This window comes from Nelumbo nucifera, chromosome 1 (genome assembly GCF_055504915.1).
Source record: "Nelumbo nucifera cultivar China Antique chromosome 1, China Antique-T2T, whole genome shotgun sequence".
Lineage (NCBI taxonomy): Eukaryota > Viridiplantae > Streptophyta > Magnoliopsida > Proteales > Nelumbonaceae > Nelumbo > Nelumbo nucifera.
Window position 1 is genome coordinate 21,573,454 of NC_142649.1, and position 20,217 is coordinate 21,593,670.

At 38.6% G+C, this 20,217-nt stretch overlaps 1 protein-coding gene across 2 annotated transcripts in view; it reads right to left on the minus strand.

Annotated features, from left to right (window-relative positions):
• Positions 1–20,217, minus strand: part of LOC104605819 (U1 small nuclear ribonucleoprotein C-like) — a 44,932-nt gene that overhangs the window by 11,603 nt on the left and 13,112 nt on the right. For both annotated transcript variants that reach the window (XR_016080842.1, XM_010270732.3), the window contains exons 5-7: positions 12,248–12,289; positions 11,880–12,162; positions 2,537–2,898 (exon numbers count right to left, since the gene is read on the minus strand). Coding sequence is in view for 1 of the 2 variants with exons in the window: in XM_010270732.3 (XP_010269034.1) it covers positions 2,549–2,898; positions 11,880–12,162; positions 12,248–12,289 (675 nt within the window). In the remaining variant the exon portion in view is untranslated. The remainder of the gene's footprint in view (positions 1–2,536; positions 2,899–11,879; positions 12,163–12,247; positions 12,290–20,217) is intronic.

Below are 20,217 nucleotides of genomic sequence, written 5' to 3' on the forward strand. Positions count from 1 at the left end.
ATAAAGACTACAGTGGCTTATGGAATTACAGCAATATGAGCAGGAAATTTTTTTTCTATCAGAAACGGTAACTTTCATTAGACATATTAAAGAGAATACATTGTCACCACCCAGTCAAGGGTGTTTACCCCAAGAAAAGTACTTTCTGATTACAGAACAGCCCAAAACAAGTTTTCCCTGAAAGTTCCTTGCTTTGCAAGGGTGTCGGCTAGTCCATTCGCTGACCTCATGACTTGTCGATGTACCCAGGCCCCCAAGTTATGTGACTGCAACCACCCAATTAATAGTTTAGAGTCCCCTTCTACCTCAATCTGGTGTAAGCCCCATTGTTTAGCCAGTCTTAGACCTTGTAGCAAGGCCATAATCTCTGCTCTCAAAGAGTCTCCATCACCTATAGATAGGACCTGAATACAGTGCAACCAGTCTGCCCTCCCTATCTCTGAAAGCTCCTCCCACCCCAGAGGGACTCGAGTTTCCTAAGGAACTCCCATTGAAGTTCAGCTTCACCCATTGATGTGCAGGAGGGATCCATTGCTCCTTTAACACAGACCTCAATGAGGAAGAGTTTGCCACAGTGTACCATCCTCTAAACAAATCATCAGCAGAATAATCTTTAAATAAAGGGGATGCTTTAAGGCAATGAATGACCTTGGTAGATATGCAGTCAATGATTTGCTCCTTAGATCTTTCAGAACCCTGGAAGATCCCATTGTTTCTTTCTTCCCAGATTGACCACAAAACAGCTGCTCTTGTTTCTCTCTACATTGCTCTCCCCTTCTTCTTTGGAGGTCTAAAGGAATTCGGATCAAAGAGTCTTACTACATCCGAAGGAGGGGTCCACCTGCATCCAAAGAGAGAGGAAAACCAAATCCAAACAAAGGCTACAAAAGGACAGGATATAAATAAGTGTGTAATGGTCTCGCCACAAGCCAAGCAGAGGCTACACACGTGGGGTGAAAGGCAATAGTTTGGTCTTCTTTTTTGCAGCATATCTAAGGTGTTGATTTTCTGGAGTACTACCTCCCAGCAAAAGGCCCTTATTTTTGGGGGTACAAGGTTACACCAAACCTCCTTTGTTGGGAAGGTTCCTGCCAAGTTAGATGAATGGAGAAGAGCATTGTAAAAAGAAGCACTAGTGAAAAACCTAGAAGGAGAGGCTGACCAAATTCTACTATCCAAGCAAGACTGATCAAGGAACAGAGTATTAAGAAGGGCAATCAGATCATCAACCATACCCATTTCGGACTCCCTCAACCCCCTCCTCAGACCCAAATCCCAAGAGTAACCATTCAGATAGACACAGGAAATGGTTTTTTCTTTATTCAACGAAGGAGAGTAGATGGGCGGGAATCTATCTTTGAGGAAGACATCCCCAAACCAGACATCTTCCCAGAATCAAACTTTATTCCCTGCACAAGCATCAAGTCTGATAAATGGAAGAAATGAGAGTAAAACGCCATGGATAGCTTTCCAAGGAGATGACCGAGATGCCCTAGGGTCAAGACCAGTATCCCACCTGTTTTCTGCCACCCCGTGTATATTCACTATCACTTTGTGCCACAGGTTGTCCTGTTCCAGAGGTAATCTCCATAACCACTTTCCCAACAAGGCTGTATTCCTTAGCTTTATGTTTCCTATACCCAACCCTCCACTATCTCTACTTCTAGAGACCACCTCCCACTTCACCAAGTGATCTTTCTTTGTATCCCCCGGTTCCCATAAAAAATCCCTCATTAATTTCTCCAGTTTAAAAGCCACACTAGTGGGGATCTTGAAGGTAGAAAGGAAGTAAATTGAAGGTAGAAAGGAGGAAATTTAGATGGCTGGCTCGAGAAATGGAGGTTAAAATCAGTTGGGTAAAAAGATCAGCTAATTCTTTTGCTGATGGGTTAACTAAACAAGGGGTGGAGAGGGAGTCAATGTTCTCGGCACAGTTGTAATTATTTTTTCTATTTCTCCTTCTCTTTCTCTTTTTCTTTTTCCTTCTCTTGGGGCTCAAGTTATAGCTGGAAGATAAGAAAGTTTGTCTTCCTCTTTGTAATTATCATTGAAAGTTTTAATGAATTTAATGAAGTGTGTTATTGATCAAAAAACAAATGGGAGGGACAGAAGGTCTTTGTTGCATTGGGATCTTCATCACCAAGCTAATAGTGTTCACTTCTTGCTTTGTTTTCTGGTCGTGTCTCTAAGACATGTAACAGGATCCCCTTTATTTGGGTATTCCCTCTCATTCATCATCATCATCATCATCATCCAAATAATACCCTCTCATTATTGATCAAAAGGACAAAAATCAATGGTGTATCTTTCATGTTTCACTTTGTTTTAGCTTAAAGTAATGCAATTCAAACCAAATTTACAAGAATGAAGTTTTATCAAGAGAGGGTTATGAGAAATCTTTTGTGTTTTATATTATAGCTTGAAGCAATGCAATTTATATTCTAATCCCTCTAAATGTACAACAAAAACATTGAAAAAACATCTACCTAAAAAGTGGAGGAAGCAGATGGAAGGGATGGGGATTCAAAAGATATACCTGTTGACCATACTAATGATTGGCCTCAGCATTTTGACCATAAGTAAAACCATCTTGTGAAGCAGTAGAGGTAGTTGAAGGAGCAGTAGTTCCGCTTGGACTTGGCCTTTGTAGACCTGAAGCAGCAGTGGTATTAAAGCTGTCAAAACCTCCACTTGTTGCAGTGGTTGGGTTTGCTTGATATATTGCCGGTGTAACCATAGAAGGTGCACCATTAGAAGTTGGAGCTGGAGCTGCTGTGCCCCCAGGAACAGTTGTTGGAGCATTAATTGTCGGAGGCCTTGGCAATCCATTTACTGGCATGGGCAAAGGTGTGCCAGATGGGCCTAATACTGATGGCATAGATGGAGCAACCGCATAACCTACAAAAGCCAATAATAAGGTAATGCAATCCATTATCATCAACATTAAACAGCAATGACAAGTGCATACTTTGTGCAGAAGTACCAACAAATGGTTCATCAATATATGGTACATAAGCTGAAACAATCCTCAGGAGCAAATCAAGGACTAATCACCAATCCAAGAGGTGTGAAGAAAAAAGATGAGGAAAGATAAATTTGTTAAATCAAACTGAATTTTTTGGCATTACCGCATTAGTTTTCTATGTATCCAAACATGCCCAAGCTTCATAATTATTAGACATTAAAAAGCTTTTGTGTGCATATCCAAGCTGACTAAAAATATAAAATAACAGTAAAGTGAACATGGTTTCAGAAAATTAGGTAAAAAACCAATGTACGAGCCTAGACAAGAATCTCAATTTGGTTACTGGATTTTCACATTTCTTTTTTGATAAATGGAATATGTATGTATGTATGAATATTGAATTCCTTTTTTATCAGTTCTTTGGTTTTTAGATTTGTTTTTCTAGTAAGCTATCTTGGACATAGTTGTCAAGGCGATGCCTAGGTGGGCACCTAGGCGACAAGGCGCCCTTGGAGGCTCGCCTCGCCCAGTCGCCAAGCAGTTTTGCATACTGTATAATAAAATACTTTTATATTGTTATGTTTTTTTAGATTATAATTATAAAATAGAGATTATTAAAGAAAAAATATTCATCTTTTGTAACAAAAATAGGGGTTCAGCCCCTACATTTTTTGAATTTTCTTTCCTTTCTTCTTTTTCTTCTCATAAATATGTTGATTTTCTAGACTTAAACATGATGTTTATAATTTTCTTATGAAAATTATGGATAGTTATTAAAGAAAGATGGTTATGGAACCTAGGGAACTACCCTAGGATATGTGATTTTTACTTAAAAAAATCCATCGCCTAGGCGACTAGGCGACAATGCGCCCCCATGTCACCTAGCCTCGCCTTGGCGCCTTGAAAACTATGATCTTGGAATTTATTTTATTATTAGAAATTCATCAAAATACCATAAGAGCTTGAGAAATCTATATTTAGAAAGTCTATTTCAAGATTTGCTATATATTCTCAAAGTCGTCACATATGTTGAAGTTAGGACTCTTCAAATTAGTGTAAGTCCATATAAAGTCCACATTTTTGTTTGCAAATTTCACCTTAAGATCCATAATAGTTGAGGCTGTAACCGTTTAGAAGAGTATCCTTGTAGGCAATGTTGTCAGACTCCAAACAGACTGGATAATTAGACCATTCAAAAAAGAAACCAATGGTCTTTCCAGTTTTTCACCAGATGACTCACACTCAACTCAGTAGAACCATTGAAAACCATCTGAGTTTTAACAACCCAAACAATTTTCAACAACCCACCCAGGTCATTACTTTATTGTAGTTAAGTAGGAAATGGTAATTAAATAAAATTCTGGAAAGATCTCTAGTGGGGGAGCACCACTCTTGCAGAATCCTTCCCTAGAATCTTCTACCTTTCCTTAGACCAAGAATCAACTGTCTCCTCTTGCATCCCAGATATACCTGCCGATAACAACTTGACCCTGAACGTGAGAAGACCCCTAAGGGACACCGAGATTTCAGACCTCTTGAACCTCTTTCATACCATTAAAGAAGTCTACACTTCCCCTCATTCCATTGACACCCGAGTATGAACCCTCAACCCAAATGGTGATTTCTCTTCCAAATCTATGTTCAAGGCTCTAACTGCAGGTGAACAGAGTTCCTCATTCCCTTTCAAGAAGATCTAGAGCAGTCATATTCCACTAAGAGTTTGCTTCTTTGTTTGGGAAGCATGCCTACAGAGAATAGATACTTGTGACCTTCTTTAGGGAAAAAAAATCTGGGAAGATCATATATTTCTCCTCATGCCTGTGCGCTTTGCCTAAGAGAAGGTGAATCAGCGGATCACCTATTTATTTATTGCAATTTCTCTCAAAAGATTTGGTGTCATTTCTTAAACCTGATTGGATACAGTTGGGTCTTTCCAAAGCATATTCAGGAGTTTCTCCATCAGTAGCATGGTTCAGGCTTGAGCAGAAGAGGTAAAGTGTACTGGCAAATTGTGTTACATGCAGTATTGTGGGGAATTTCGGAGTAAAGAAACAGCCGCTTATTTGACAACAAAATCAGATCTCTTGAAGAACTAATCTCAGATATCTCCTTTCATTGTAATTTCTGGACTGTTAATTCCGAGCTGTTCCAAGGACTCTCTCAATGACCTTAACAGAAATATCCAAACGATCTTGTTTCTTCCAACCTACCCTCAACCAATCTAGAGACTACAGATATCACATAATGAAGGATGGATGACTTTAAACTTTGATGGAAGTGCTGCAAGCAATCCCGGTGTAGCTGGGATAGGGGGTATTTTGAGGGATAATCTGGGTAATATCTGCTGGGTTTTTAGTGGCCCAATAGGTAATGCTGATTCAACAAAGGCTGAATTTCTGGCTGCTCTCACTGGAATCAGAATAATAAAAAGATTGGGCATTCAGAACTTATCCATTGTAGGAGATTCTGCTGATACTATCAAATGGTTGAAGGACAAGGAGGGGGGCCCATGGAGGTTGAGTCATTATCTAGCCGACGCAAGAGACTCCTTGGAAAATATAAACGCAAACCTGCTGTGGATACCGAGGGAGTTGAATCATATTACAGATGAATTAGCTAAAATTGGAGCAAGACTAGAAAATCTGTACAGCAACAAGCTTCTCCCCTTGTAATTTTTCTTTTTTGCTGTTTGAGTTTTCTTTCTTCTGTGCAGTACATCTGCTCATGTACTTTCTGCTGTTTTTAATGAAATCTGATTAACCTTTTCTCAAAAAAAAAAAGCCGTGAGAGGACAAGATATGCAACCTACCATTTAACATTATTTGTGTACTTTACTATTTGGTTACTATTAATGTTGACTTAATAAGCATATATTTTATTTGTTTACTTTACTACTTACTAGTTGTTGGACCAATTTATCGATGATCCAGTAGCCCTTGCAGGTTTGCAAACAGTTGGAGGGGTAGGGTAATCCATCTTGTACATTACTTTTAACTTGTTTCTATATTAATAAAAACCTTCACTTCAGTTGTCATTTTTTATATTTCAGTTGCCATTTGTATTATTTGTTTCTATATTAATAAAAACCTTCACTTCAGTTGACATTGCAATGATGAAGAGAGATTTCACGATAAGAAATCAGAATAAAGTGAAGAAAAGAAAGAACAATAGTCACTATACAGAAGTGACAACAAATAATTGAGAGGGAGAGAGAGAGAACTTTTTTTTTTGATAAATGATTAATACTTTATTGATATTAAGAGCTTAAATCAGTACAAGAATCCCTTTGAGAGGCACGAGTTGCAACCTCCCCCAAATTTAGAACAAAAGAAACAGATTAAAAGCAAATTACAGCTAAGCCCAATATAAAGTATCCCTGTTTGTCCCTTGTTTAGCAAGACAATCAGCCAAAGAATTTGCTGATCTTCTGACCCAGTGTACTCTTACACTCATGTCCCTCATATACCATTTAAACTTTTTAATTTCATCTCTTTAGTACCAAGGAACAGAATCCGGGTTTTGTACCCATCCCACCACCACCTTGGAATCTCTTATTATCAAATTTGCTAGGCTAAGCTGGGGAGCAATCTGAATTCCTTGTAATGAAGCAAGCAGTTCTGCACTAGCAGAATCTCCTTCCCCCAGTGGTCCCGAGAAAAGTGCCAAGATGTTCCCATCCTTGTTCCTCACCACCCCACCTACACCAGACCGGCCTGGATTTCCTTGACTGCTTCCATCAAAATTCAGTTTTAAGCACTCTTCTGGAGGTGGTGTCCAATCTAAATGTGTTCTACCCTACTCAGAACTGCTATTTGTTATCTCCCTCCAGTTTCCCCTAAAAATTTCCCACAACAATTTCATTTTTTATAGTTATCTCCCACAACAAAATTTACTATAATATTACTTATTCAAACTAAAAAAAAAATCCAAATACAAGGGCAATATTTATAGACTCCAGATCCAACTCAAAACTGACAAAATAATTCTTAATTGTTGTAATATGTAAACTGAATAAAAACCAGAGAGAATTCATAAAGATACTCCAACTAATTTGGATAGTTAACACAATGTTAAACACAGATTTCTAAGCTTAGTGAAATTAACCAAACCAATAGCAACCAAAACAGATAAAAATTTGAAGGACTCAAATACAGCCACAAACTAACACACTATCAATCAAATGGAAAAAGGATGGAAGTTCTTGAACCCCCGGCCAGCCATGGTGGCAGTGGCCTTACTAGACCTTCTTACTAGGCCCTCAAATGGACAAGAGACTCAATCCTCATCTCTAGCTATCAAGGGAGATTCAACCAAGGAAGCAGAGGACACAAGCGAGGCCAATGGCCCAGTGGAAGCTGGCCTGATACCTTAAATTTAAGTCACAAGTTGAATGGCAGACCTGAGATAATTTTCCATCCAATTTTGAGTTGAGGTTAAAATAACTCACAGTTAATTTTTTTCAATAAGCAACAATTCATTAAAAGTGAAAAATTAAAAATACAGCTTTTGGTAGCCTCAGCTACAACTCACAGATAACTTCGAGTGCCATATACATCTAGTAATGGGGATGGGAAAACTCAGGCAGATTTTCAGTGAAATCTTTCTAAAATTTTTAGCAAGATCAGAGAACCAATATGTGTCCCTGTCAAGATAATTTGGTGCAAGGACGCTCCTTCAAAGGTGGATTTCCTTTTTTTTTGTTTTGTAGACCACATATTTTGATAGAATATTCACAAGAGATAACCTATTGAGGAAAGGTACGATGGTGGACTCCCCTAACTGTGTGTTGTGTGATAACCATGCAGAATCTGTAACCCACTTAATTCTACATTGTGACTTCACTGTGGAGGTATGGTGACCAATATGTGTCCCTGTCAAGATAATTTGGTGCAAGGATGCTCCTTCAAAGGTGGGTTTCCTTTTTTTTGTTTTGTGGACCACATATTTTGATAGAATATTCACAAGAGATAACCTATTGAGGAAAGGTACGATGGTGGACTCCCCTAACTGTGTGTTGTGTGATAACCATGCAGAATCTGTAACCCACTTAATTCTACATTGTGACTTCACTGTGGAGGTATGGTGACCAATATGTGTCCCTGTCAAGATAATTTGGTGCAAGGATGCTCCTTCAAAGGTGGGTTTCTTTTTTTTTGTTTTGTGGACCACATATTTTGATAGAATATTCACAAGAGATAACCTATTGAGGAAAGGTATGATGGTGGACTCCCCTAACTGTGTGTTGTGTGATAACCATGCAGAATCTGTAACCCACTTAATTCTACATTGTGACTTCACTGTGGAGGTATGGTCCAAGATCTTGGGATTGTTGTCAGTCTGCAGTTGCTGCTCGGAACCAGTAGTGGAGTACTGAAATTTTCAAAAGACTGGTGGCTCCAAGGTTTAAGTGAAAGAGCAAAATTGGATGATTATCTGGAATCCTACTTTTAGAAGGGCTTTGAATGATTGGGAGATTGAGCAGGTAGGCTTCTTCAAAGGTTGTACAACAACCAAATTGATGTCAATGCAGCAGACAAAAGGGTCTGGTTAGCAGAGAGCAAAGGTCAATTCTCAGTGAAATCTTTCTATACCAAACTGGTCCAGGAGGAATCACAGCCCATCGAAGGTATCTTTTTTTCTTCTGGACTGCTTATTTAAATAAGATTCCCACAAGAGACAATCTGGCTAATAGGGGTGTGGTGATTAACTCTAGAAGGTGTGTCTTGTGCAACAATGATGAGGAGTCTGTTGGTCACCTGTTACTTCACTGTGGCTTCACTCAAAATCTGGGTGAGGATTCTCAGAATTTTTGCAATCAAAAGTTGCTGCCCAAAATCTTTGGCTACTTGTCAACAGCTGGAATTTACAAGGCCTAAGCAAAATGGGGAAATGTTTATGGCATCTGATTCCAGGTGCAGTGCTGTGGGTGATCTGGCAAGAAAGAAATTCAAGGATATTTCAAATCAAAAGCTGTCAAGAAGATGAAGTGTGGCAGAAGATCGTGGGGAAGCTCTGTTCTTGGTCATCGACTAAGTTTAAAGTTGACGGTTCTTTTTGTAGTTCTCTGCTTAATATTTTTTTTTTTTGTAAGAGGTAAGGTATTTTATTAAATCAAATAACAGTACAAAGGAACCTAGGCCAGTAAAGGCTGCCTAGAGCCACCTCAGATTACAAATGCATCCAAGTCTGAGAACTAAACAACAATCTCAAATTCTAATTTTTAAACTCCTCCGTTGCCGACACCCAAGACAGTAGTTTACCCACAGCTTTCTGCACCATTTCCTCTGGAGATTTAGCTTTGCCCTGAAAAATTCTGTTATTTCTTTCAATCCAGATAGTCCAAAGCACTGCAGCCAGAATAGTTTTCCAAACCAAGGTTCCTTTCTTGCTGAGACCCTCAATTTTCCAACAAAACAGCAGATCCTTCACAGAATTTGGCATTACCCAACTGACTTCCAAGGCCTGAAGGAAATGCCTCCAAATATGACTCGAGACTGGGCAATGTAAAGAAAGATGTTCAATAGTTTCTGCTGCCCCACCACACAAGCCACATGACATGTCCAAAATCTGAATGCCATGTTTCACTAGATTAACTTTGGTTAGACACTTATTTAAAGCCATTGTCCAGAGCAGAAACTTCGCTTTGGAAGGACTAATTGAGTTCCAAACCTGCCTAGCCGGAAAGTTCCCCTGACCTGAACTTATCACCTTGCTGAACATAGACTTTACAGTGAACCTCCCATCAGCCTCCCATTTCCATCTCCAAGCATCCTCCTTGTTCGAGTCAATCCTCTGGTTATGAAGCAGGCCCAACAGATTTGCATACTCTTCAACTTCCCAATCAAAAAGGCACCCACCTACAAATTAGATTCCAACTGAAAGAGTTACCAGAGGCATTGAAATTCTCAGCCACCGAGGAATCCTGATTTACAGAAATTTGATCCAAGAGAGGAAAGGCATCTTTCAGACACGCTTCAGAACACCAAGAATCTATCCAAAATTTAATTCTTTCCCCATTTCCCAATTTATGTCTGATTCCTTCCTCAAATAAAATAGAGTTCTTCAAAATACCTGTCCAAATGGAACTTATCCCTCTTGAAATAGAAGATTTGGATCTCCAATCACCCCAATCCACTCCATATTTGTCCCCAATCATCTTTCTCCACCATGCATTTCTTTCATTTGCAAATCTCCAAAGCCATTGACACAGGAAGGCAGAGTTGAACTTCTTCAATTTTCTTATTCCCAACCCACCAACTTCCTTAGGAAGACATACTTGATCCAAATTTACAACATGAACCTTCTTCTCCTCCTCCCAACCTCTCCAAAGAAAGTTGTTCTGTAATTGCTTCAATCTATTTGCTACTTTGGAAGAAATAGGGAAGAGGGAGAGGAAATAAGTAGGCAGATTAGAAAGAGCGCTCTTAATCAATGTAACTCTCCCCCCGAAAGAAAGATATTTAGCTTTCCAAGATGCCAATTTCTTCTCCATTCTTTCAACCACTGGAATCCAAATCTCAGAGGAAGTACATTTAGCTCCAAGAGGAAGCCCCAAGTATTTGATCAGAAGATGGACAGTCTGACAAGCCATAACTTCTGCACAGTCCTCTAGATTTGTAACATGACCTACAGGGATGATCTGAGATTTACTCAAATTAACCTTGAGGCCAGATACCAACTCAAAATTCCAAGCACCACCTCCAGCTGACTTGGTGAAGCATCACCAAAACATAAAGTGTCGTCAGAAAATTGAAGAATATTAACTTTTTCCTTGCCCGGTGCAATTGCAAAGCCATCCCAAAGCCCATTCTCAGCAGCCTTCTTGCTAAAAAGAGTTAGAATTTCCATGACACAAATGAAAAGTCAGTTTGCATCTCCAAATGGTTTTGTGGTTTGAATCTATTCTTGTATCTCCTTTGTACAGCCTCTGGTTGTACTTTTCTCTTGAATGAACTGATACTTTACTTCTTATCAAAAAAAAAAAAAAAATGTTTAAGTGAAAGGGATAGGTTGGCTTGGAATACAATACCTGCAGTGGTGTTTGGGTGCGTTTGGCAGGAAAGAAATGCTAGGATATTCAAGAAAAAAGGAACTTCCTCAGATATTATATTTCAGAGGATTGTGGAATGATGTTTTCATGGTTTAGATATTCAGAGAATGTTCAACGATTAAATTTTCAATACATCTTTTTTTGTCTATGAGAACCTTTTTGTAAAGAAACAGGGAGTGGGGACTTATGGCTGTGGAGACAGCAGGTTGTATATCCCCTGTGTACAGCTTCTTGTTGTACATGGTTTTGTTTTGGTCATTAATGAATTCATACTTTACCTTCTTTAAAAAAAAGATAGTGTAACCACATCTTGTTGATGGTCCTATTGGAGACAAAGTATCAGAACAGGATCCTTGCCCTTCTTTAACATCCCGGGCTGTCCTCTTGGTCTCAAAGGATTGGTAATGGAAGGTGACTTTCACCATTACCGATTTGTGACGCAGGCCAGGTAGTGTCCATGGAAACTTGCACAATTCAAAGAAGCTAGCAAGGCCTTAAGGATGAACATCTTGTCCAATGGATACCAAAGCCAAATAGATATTTTGACACTTAGAGGGTCTAAAATGGCATTCATCCTGAGCTTTAAGAAGGTGCAAGTTGAAGAACTCTTATACCATCATATAAGAGATGCTAGAGCCTTTGTTTCCAAATTCCAAGTGAACATCTCTTTTTTCCTGATTGATAAGAAGTGTTTTATTAATGAAAAAAAAAAAAGGATGAGATATGCACAATGATCAAGCATCCCCAAGCTTAGGCTAGCCTATGCACTTGTTGATACAGAAGTTCCTATGGTAGTGCATGTCCCAGACCCCCATTAACCATGGAAGCCACAATCTAATTTGAAATTCGATACACTGATTTTACCTGGAGGACCAGCAACAGGTCTAGGTAAAACAGGGGGCCTGATTCCTGGAATCAATAGTGACGTCCCAGGTACCTGTGGAGCTCCTGTTGGCAAAACAGGTGTTGGCAGAATAGGAAGACGGGGTCTTTGAGGATTCGCTGGGAAAGAAGTGAGATGTTGATTGTATGCTGCACCAACTTGTTGGAATGCAGCAGTCTGCCCAAGATGCTCCTTGATCCTTTGGTCAATCAGACTTTGTGTTTGCTGCTCCTCAAATTGCTGATAATAGGAACGCACATTTGCCTGAAAGTGGCATATAGAGTGTCAGTAATAAAGAGGTTTTGTTTACGTGCACCAAAGGAAGTCATGTTTACTCTAAATATACTACCTTGTGTTTGTACCCTGCATTGTGTTGCTTTCTAACAGAAGGCTGCAACACAAAAAAGGAGGGTGAGTGACATAGAAGGTACATTTGTTTCAGCTTGAGATATGAGGATAAAGTTAAACACATACTACTTCAGTGTGAAAATTTTAAGAAATTTTCAAAATGTGAGAGTAAATACAAGCAAAATTATGTGGTTTTTTACTTTCTGGGTTGACATGGTGCAGTGTAGAAACCTATTTTCATATATATTCTATTATGATATAAGGCTGACCCAGGTCACTTTGGGAGCACCAACTTTGTTTTACTGCCCCTAAACATTTATCCAATGAAATTTTGGAAAAAAAAAAAAAAAGTCATAACAATGAGACAGATTTCTGAGAGAATTAAAAGGTTTTAAGAGCTTTAAAATGTCATTAAATCAGCAGCCGTTCTATTAAAAATGCCAAAATGAGACTCTCTCAGTTTCACTAATGTTAGAATGAGGGATGAGTACAACCATAACCTAAGGCTAAACATTATATATAACTGTATTAAAACCATAGAGAAATTTATGGATTTATCCCTTGGCTAGTGCCCCCAAAACTTATTTTATTTATCTTGGTTCTTGCTAAGGAGTCAGCAAGGCTATTGAAAGATCTAACCAAGTATCCAATATAGTTTTCAAGGCCAAGGCTAGGTGACAGGGGGGTGCCTAGTCGCCTAGTCGCCTAGTTGCCTAGGCGGGCGCGATGGATTTTTTTCAAGTGAAAACATGTATCCTAGTGTAGTTCCCTAGGTTCCATAATCATATTTCCTTAATAAATATCCATAATTTTCATAAGAAAAGTATAAACTTCATGTTAAAGTATAGAAAATCAACATATTCCAACATATTCATGAGAAGAAAAAGAAGAAAGAAAAGAAAATTCGAAAAATCTGAACCCCTATTTCTGTTATAAGAAAAGAAGAAAAGAAGAGGTGGAAGAAGAAGAAGAAGAAATTAGTATATAAAAACACAAAATTAGTAAAGAAAAAGAAGAAAATGTGTTGATTTGACAACATTTTATGTTCTTTCTTACTTCTTGGTTCAGGTTTTGAAGTCTTTGAGGGTTCAATACAGCATTTAGCAACGTTTGTGTTGATTAAACCCTAACAAATAAGAAAATGACAAAAAGAAATTGGTATATAAACACACAAAATGAATATTTTAGTTTAAAAATGTTTATTTTATAATTATAACCTCAAAAAATTAAGAATATAAAAGTTTGTTATAACATGCTATAGAAAACTGCTTGGCAATTAGGCGAGGTGAGACTCCAAGGGCTCCTTGGCACCTAGGCATCACCTAGGCGCCCGCCTAGGCATCGCCTTGACAACTAATCCATGTCAGCAATCCTGTCTTCTGCTACTTACATGAATTACTCACTATCTTTGTTTCTTTTATTTGGTTTTTGTCAAGTTTGTGGGGATGAAGAACCAAAAATTGGAAGATTAAAACAGAAACGAAGAGAATGCTAACAGCTCAAACTTAAAATCAATCAATAAGATGAAGAGACTGCGAAGAGGAGGTATGTCTCTCGAAGCGTTCGTGAATGTGAAATCCAAGAGAAGAGACTACAGTTCAGCTCTTATCAAAAAGCAAAGAGAGTTCTATAACAATGCAAAATATGTGAAAAGGTACAAGAAATTGATGAAGCAGCAAAATGAAACAAAGAATCAGCTTTCTGCAACTACAAATTTACTAGAGGACCATAGTGAAACTGAAGATAGTAGCATGAGGACGAAAAGGCAAGGATGGAGAGAAAAGCAAACATTCAAGCAAAGAAGTAAGAGAGAAAAAGAGTCCAAGCTCATAGAATGACTCTAAGAGAGAAGATGTTTAAGAAAACACAGTCAGGTCAGCCTGTCATGAAGTACAGCATTGAGCATCTTTTGGAGAGTATTGAGGCTTCTAATAGTTAGGTTCATCATATGCCTTATGGATTTTCATCCCAAAATTTTTGGTATCCCAACTGGTAAATCATGTATGAAGTACTCAGATATGACAAATAGTACTTTGGAAGAGATTATAAAAAAAGGGCAGCCCAGTGCATGAAGCTCCCACGAATGCGGGGTCTGGGGAAGGACAGATGTACGCAGCCTTACCCTGCACATACAAAGAGGCTGTTTCCAAGATTTGAACCCTGGTCACCCACGTTGCAATGGAACAACCCAACTGTTGCGCCAAGGCCCTTGGAAGAGATTTATAAACAAAAAAAAAAATGTGAACAAGCAGTTCATGACATATGCCAATGCCTTGCTTCATCAAATTCTCAGAACTAAAGGATCTTCTATCCTTGCCAATACCACAAACTGACAGTCTCCTACTACCACCATAAAGCCTGTCCATCCCAACTTCAGTCCTTGAAGAACAGCAAGAAGTTCTGGAAAATTAATGTATAAGCATCTAAACGCTCTTTGTCTCTTAATTAAAATCAAAAAAAGATAAGTAAATGGGGAGAAAAATGTTCTCTCAATCTAGGTTATAGAACAAAAGTGTGTTGATCTCCTTCTGAATTAACAGTGGTTTGAAACTACAAACTAAAATGAATGAGCATAAATCAGATCATCTTTATCATAACCAGACCAAGGAAAGTTTTATTAAATAAAAGGAAAACATAAGAGACATAGTTGTCAAGGCGTTGCCTAGGCGACTGGGCACCCTTGGCTGGGCGCCTCGCCCAAACACCTTGACTTTTAGCTACTAGGCGCCCTTCTAGGTGACTAGGTGCCCACCTAGGCGATTAAGCGCCCACCCAGGCGACAAAAATGACAAGACAAGCACCTTTTATAATATCATTTATATTGTTGTATCTTATTAATGTATGTGATAAAAGATTTTACTATATGCTATAATATATATATAGCAATTATACTTTGTTTAATGTTTTACTATTCAAATTTAAAAGATCAAATGGTTTTGAGGAGAGAAAAAATAAAGAAAGAGGAAAGAAAGAATCGAATTATAAAGAGGTTATTTTTTTTCTATTCTCTCTCTCCCTCTGATTAAATAAAACAGAAACTTCTTTAGCTGCTAATTGATATGAAATTGCTCTACTAGTAGTATTATTTTTGAAAATAATGAAATTAATAGTATGTAAAAGATTTTTTATCTTTTAGATGTGATGATTTCCACATTTTTGGAGGAAATTTAATGTTCTTAATAAAGAGAATTGCTATTTTTTTCAATTAATATACATGCTGAATGGTATATAAAACTATGTAACTAGCCAAAAGTTAGTTTTTTATATTATAAATTTTTTATCGCCTAGGCGACTAGGGGCCCAATGTCGCCCAGACGCCTAGACATCTTGAAAACTATGATAAGAGAAAATTACTCAGAAATCTACTCAAGAAACCATTGGTGATCCAAAAAAAAAGGAGTATGAATCCCCCCTGCTAGGGAGTTAGCAGATCCTTAGATCCAGATTTTCCTAATTCCTAAGATAGCTTCATTTCAATTAAATTTGTTCGTCACATTCAATTTGCCTTGTGCAACACAACGCTACCTTAGTTCACTCTCAGATCTTACTGTTATCTGACAAAAAAAAAGGCAGTCCGGGTCATTTGATTGTTGCAAGAGTTGAAGCTTGTTTAGGTTCTTCATGCTTCATGGTAATACCATGGGACTAGGCCACCATTTTTAAGCCAGATCACCACCTTCTGTATTTCCTTCTACTACCAGATTTCTACAGTTGAAAAAGACCCTGTCAACCTCAAACCCTCTAGTCTTGCTAATAATAGCAATAGTAAGTTTATTGCCAATAGTTGGAAAATTAAAAATCAGGCAATTCACACTTGAAACTCCAAAAAAATACTTCACTATGCCTTATAAGAGCATCCTTTACGTGTATCTCTCTAAGGAGTACAGTCAAAGTGCTTTCATAATAACAATGAAGATGAGAGCTCCATGGAAAACCCGGGAATGCCAGGTATGGGAGGTGTTTTTAGAGATTCTTCAGGCAAGGTGAAGGCTATGTATTCAGAACCTATAGGGTTGGGAGATTCACTTAAGGGTGAACTGATGGCTTTATTGCAAGGCTTATAATTAGCTAAGCAGTCTAGCTTCAAGAACTTGGAAGTAGAAGGAGACTCAAAACTGGTATTTATCAAAAAAAAGGAGACTCAAAACTGGTTGTCTCCTGTACCACAACTAGGCACCATGTAACTTGGATCTATAGACATGCCCTTAGGGAACTAGAAAGCCTGTCAAAGGATTTGAACTCTACTTTTGCCTGGGTAAGGACTGCAAATGGGTTGGCCGATACAATAGCAAAGCAGGGGGTCTATAGGCAGCAGTTGTTTTGGGCATTATTGCAACTCTTTTGATTTTGGGCATTGAATCATTGTCTACTGTATCTATGGGTGGCTGGATATCCGCTCTTATGTAATTAATTGTTTTCGCATATTAATACAATTAATAAGATTTTCTTGCTGATCATAGAAAAACAATGAAGGTGAATAACTGCTACCCTTCCGGGAGAAGTTATGAATTCCTTTTCTTAGCACTGGGTCTCAAAACGAACACCAATTGTGGTTTCCAGAAATCTAGTATAAGTGGATTCTGCTACAGCAATTGGGTGGCAAATCTCCCACTTTTTCAGATAGGGTATATGTATCATTTCCAGATAGAATCTCATTCCAATGGATATTCAAACCAGCCAATAAGAGCACTGATGGCCTGTTAGGGAAGCCAAGAAGATAGAAAAGTTGATGAGGGATTTTTGTGGGAACCAGGTGCAGAGAAAAGGGATCATTTGATTAGATGGGAGGTGGTGAGTCGAAGCAAGGAACAAGGGGGCTTAGGGTTAGGGAACCTAGTAAATAAGAACGAAGCTCTTTTGGGCAAGTTATGGAAGTGGCCTCTGGAAAGAGAGAGATTGTGGCATGAAGTGGTGGCTAGCATCCATGGTTGTTCTGAATCTGGTTGGGATGCCGGGGTATCTCAACGGGCCACACTCACTACACCTTGGAAGGCGATTTTTGGCATCCTCCCAAAATTTCTCAAGTTGATAAGATATGACGTCTGCAATGGTAATTCTGTGCTTTTTTGGGAAGATGTTTGGGTGGGCAACCAACCATTAAAAGACCTCTATCCCTCCCTTTTTTCTATTTCCCTCTATAAAAAGGAGCCTGTTTCGAGGTTTCTTTCTCCCCCCATTCTCCCATTGTCTCTTAGTTGGGTTTTGGGTTCCGTAGAGGGTTGAGAGATGAGGAATTGGTTTCTGCCTCTGAGCTCTTACTTTTACTTGATTTTGTTTGTTTGGACCCTCCTAAACCAGATAGAAGAGTTTGGTCTTTGACCTCGAGTGGCTCCTTCTCTTGTTCTTCCTTCTTTAAGTCCCTTTGCTCTACTCCTTCCCCTTTGTTGTTCCCAGTTAAAGAAGTTTGGTCAAGGCCAATTCCACCTAAAATTGCTGGTTTTTGTTGGAAAGTGTATTATGATAAAATTAATACTGTGGACAATATACAAAAAAAGAGACCATATTCATGCTTGTCCCCCAATTGGTGCATTTTATGCAAAGTGCAGAATGAGAATTGTTATCACTTACTGATTTCTTGCTCTTTTATAGTAAATATTTGGAATTGGGTTTTTATGTTGTTTGGGTACAGGTGGAACCTGCCTCCTGAAGTAAATTTGCTTTTTGATCCGTCTTTTTTTGGTTGGCCAACAAAGAGAGGGAAAGTAATGTGGAAATGTATTAGGGCAGCCCTCTTATGGACCGTTTGGGAGGAAAGAAATGCCAGAATTTTCCAGGAGATGGAGAAACATTGCTGAAATAAAGGATTGTATACTGACAAGGGCAATCCTTGTGCTAAAAACTACTGATCTCTTTGTGGATTACTCTAGTGATGACCTTCAAAGGAGTTGGGCAGCAATGGCCTCCACATCATCCAAGAAAAATAGAACACAAGCAAGTTGGTAAACCCCTTTGGAAGGAGTTGTAAAGTTGAATTGTGATGGGAGCAGTCAAGGCAATCCAGGACCTCCGGGTATAGGAGGGATCTTGAGGAATAAGGATGGCAACATTCTGTCCTTATTCTCAAGTCCAGTGGGTTACGTAGACTCTACAAGGGCTGAGATATTAGCTGTGGTACAAGGACTACAGATTTCCAACCAACTTGGAGTGACTAATTTGATAGTTGAAGGAGACTCTAAGGTGATAGTGGGATGGATGTCAGACTCAGAAATTGTTGTTTGGGGATATGGGGACATCATCAAAAAAGTCAAATGGCTTACGAGAACCATGTCAGTTAGCTTCAGTGGGTTAGTAGATCGGCAAATGCTTTTGGCAAATTCTTTAGCTAAACAAGGGGCTTCAAGGGATTCTCTGTTTTTGGCTAATTTGTAACTATAATCTGAAAATAGTTGGGTTTGGAACCACCTTTAAGGGGAGGTAACACCTCATGCCTCCTCTTAGGGTAGTTCATGCTTGTACTATTTCTATCTCTATTTAATAAAATACCATTCATTCATCAAAAAAAATAAGAGCACTGATGGCTATGATGAATGAGGACTTAGAGGGACATTTTATTATGGAACTATTTCATTGTGTAGCTTTGCTTTTATCCCTGTATTGTTTGTTCACTTCGCTCCTTGTTTCAGGAATATGTTTATATTTTTTCTCCTTCTTGTACCTTATACTGACCAATACCTTCATTTATCAACAGGAAAAAAATGAATAACTGCAGTCTGCAGGTAAGGAAGAAAACACCTTCTGGTTACTCTGTAATCCTTTTCTTTTTGGTAATAAGCTCTGTAGCTTGGTGAACATTCTGTGAGGAACTAAAATGAAGTGAAAAGGATTAATTGCTCTGAACTAACTCCCTGTGTTTCACTCTGGAGTACTAATTCCAATCTTTTTGTTTCTAGTGCTACTCCTGGTAGGTATACTTATAGATAGAACTTAGAAGCTCCTCTATCCTTTAGTTCTCTACTTGTTTGTTTGCTTGTATCTGTGTGTGTAGACCTCCTTTGTGAGAGTCTTGATTAAGGTATAGGTATCCTTATTTCCCTTTTATGGAGTTTTTTATCAATAACTAAAACTTTCATTCATTAAAGGATAAAAGAAATGTACAAAATAAATGGGGTTTTCTCTCCTGTGTGGAGTCTCTTCTCTTTAGGTTTTCCTGTAGTTTTGTTCCCCAATTGCTTTTGTTTGTTTGGTTATCTTTTTCTGTTGTGTTTAGACGGATGAGTTGCAAGAAATATAGTTTGCATTCAAGAATGTCGGGTGGACTTGGTTAATCTTGATGGTGACCTGCCAGATGAACTCTTAATACCTGGTGCCTGTGCATTATTGGAAGAATTTCTCCAAAGGTGTAAGTTCCTTTTGGTGATCTTGAAAATTGTTTGTATGCTTATGAGGAATGAACCGGTCATCTATGTTAGGTTTCTCACTGCACAGAAGGTACTCTAAAGCATGGTTTCAATTCCAAAGTGATTATGATACTATTTTGCAAAACAGTCTTGGTTGGTATTTAACCAATGGAATTTATGGAAAGAATGGAAAGTTGGGCAACCTCAATCTTCTTGGATCCTTCAAGAGGCAGAGGTTTGGGTGCAGATTCATGCACTGCCTCTTGACCATGTTAGGGATGTAGTAGGAAGGCATTTAGGTGCTTACATTGGTGAAGTTCGTGTTGTTACTCCAAACAACTAACACATTCAGGTTAACATTGCAATCTCCACTGATAAACCATTGAAAAGTTGTGCTTTTGTTTGTCCAAGAATATGGGCTATTTATAGATATAAAAACTTGCTGCTGTATGTATGTTACACTTATAGTAGAGTCAATCATCACTATTATAACCGCTGCTTGTCTCTAACCCTTCAAGTGGAGGACTTAGATCATTGTTTTAATGAGACGGCCATGCGACTGCGTATGGAGAATCCAAGGAGAGGGCTGCAAACCCCAGTTTTTTGGGACCTCTTGGTAGTTACATACAGAATA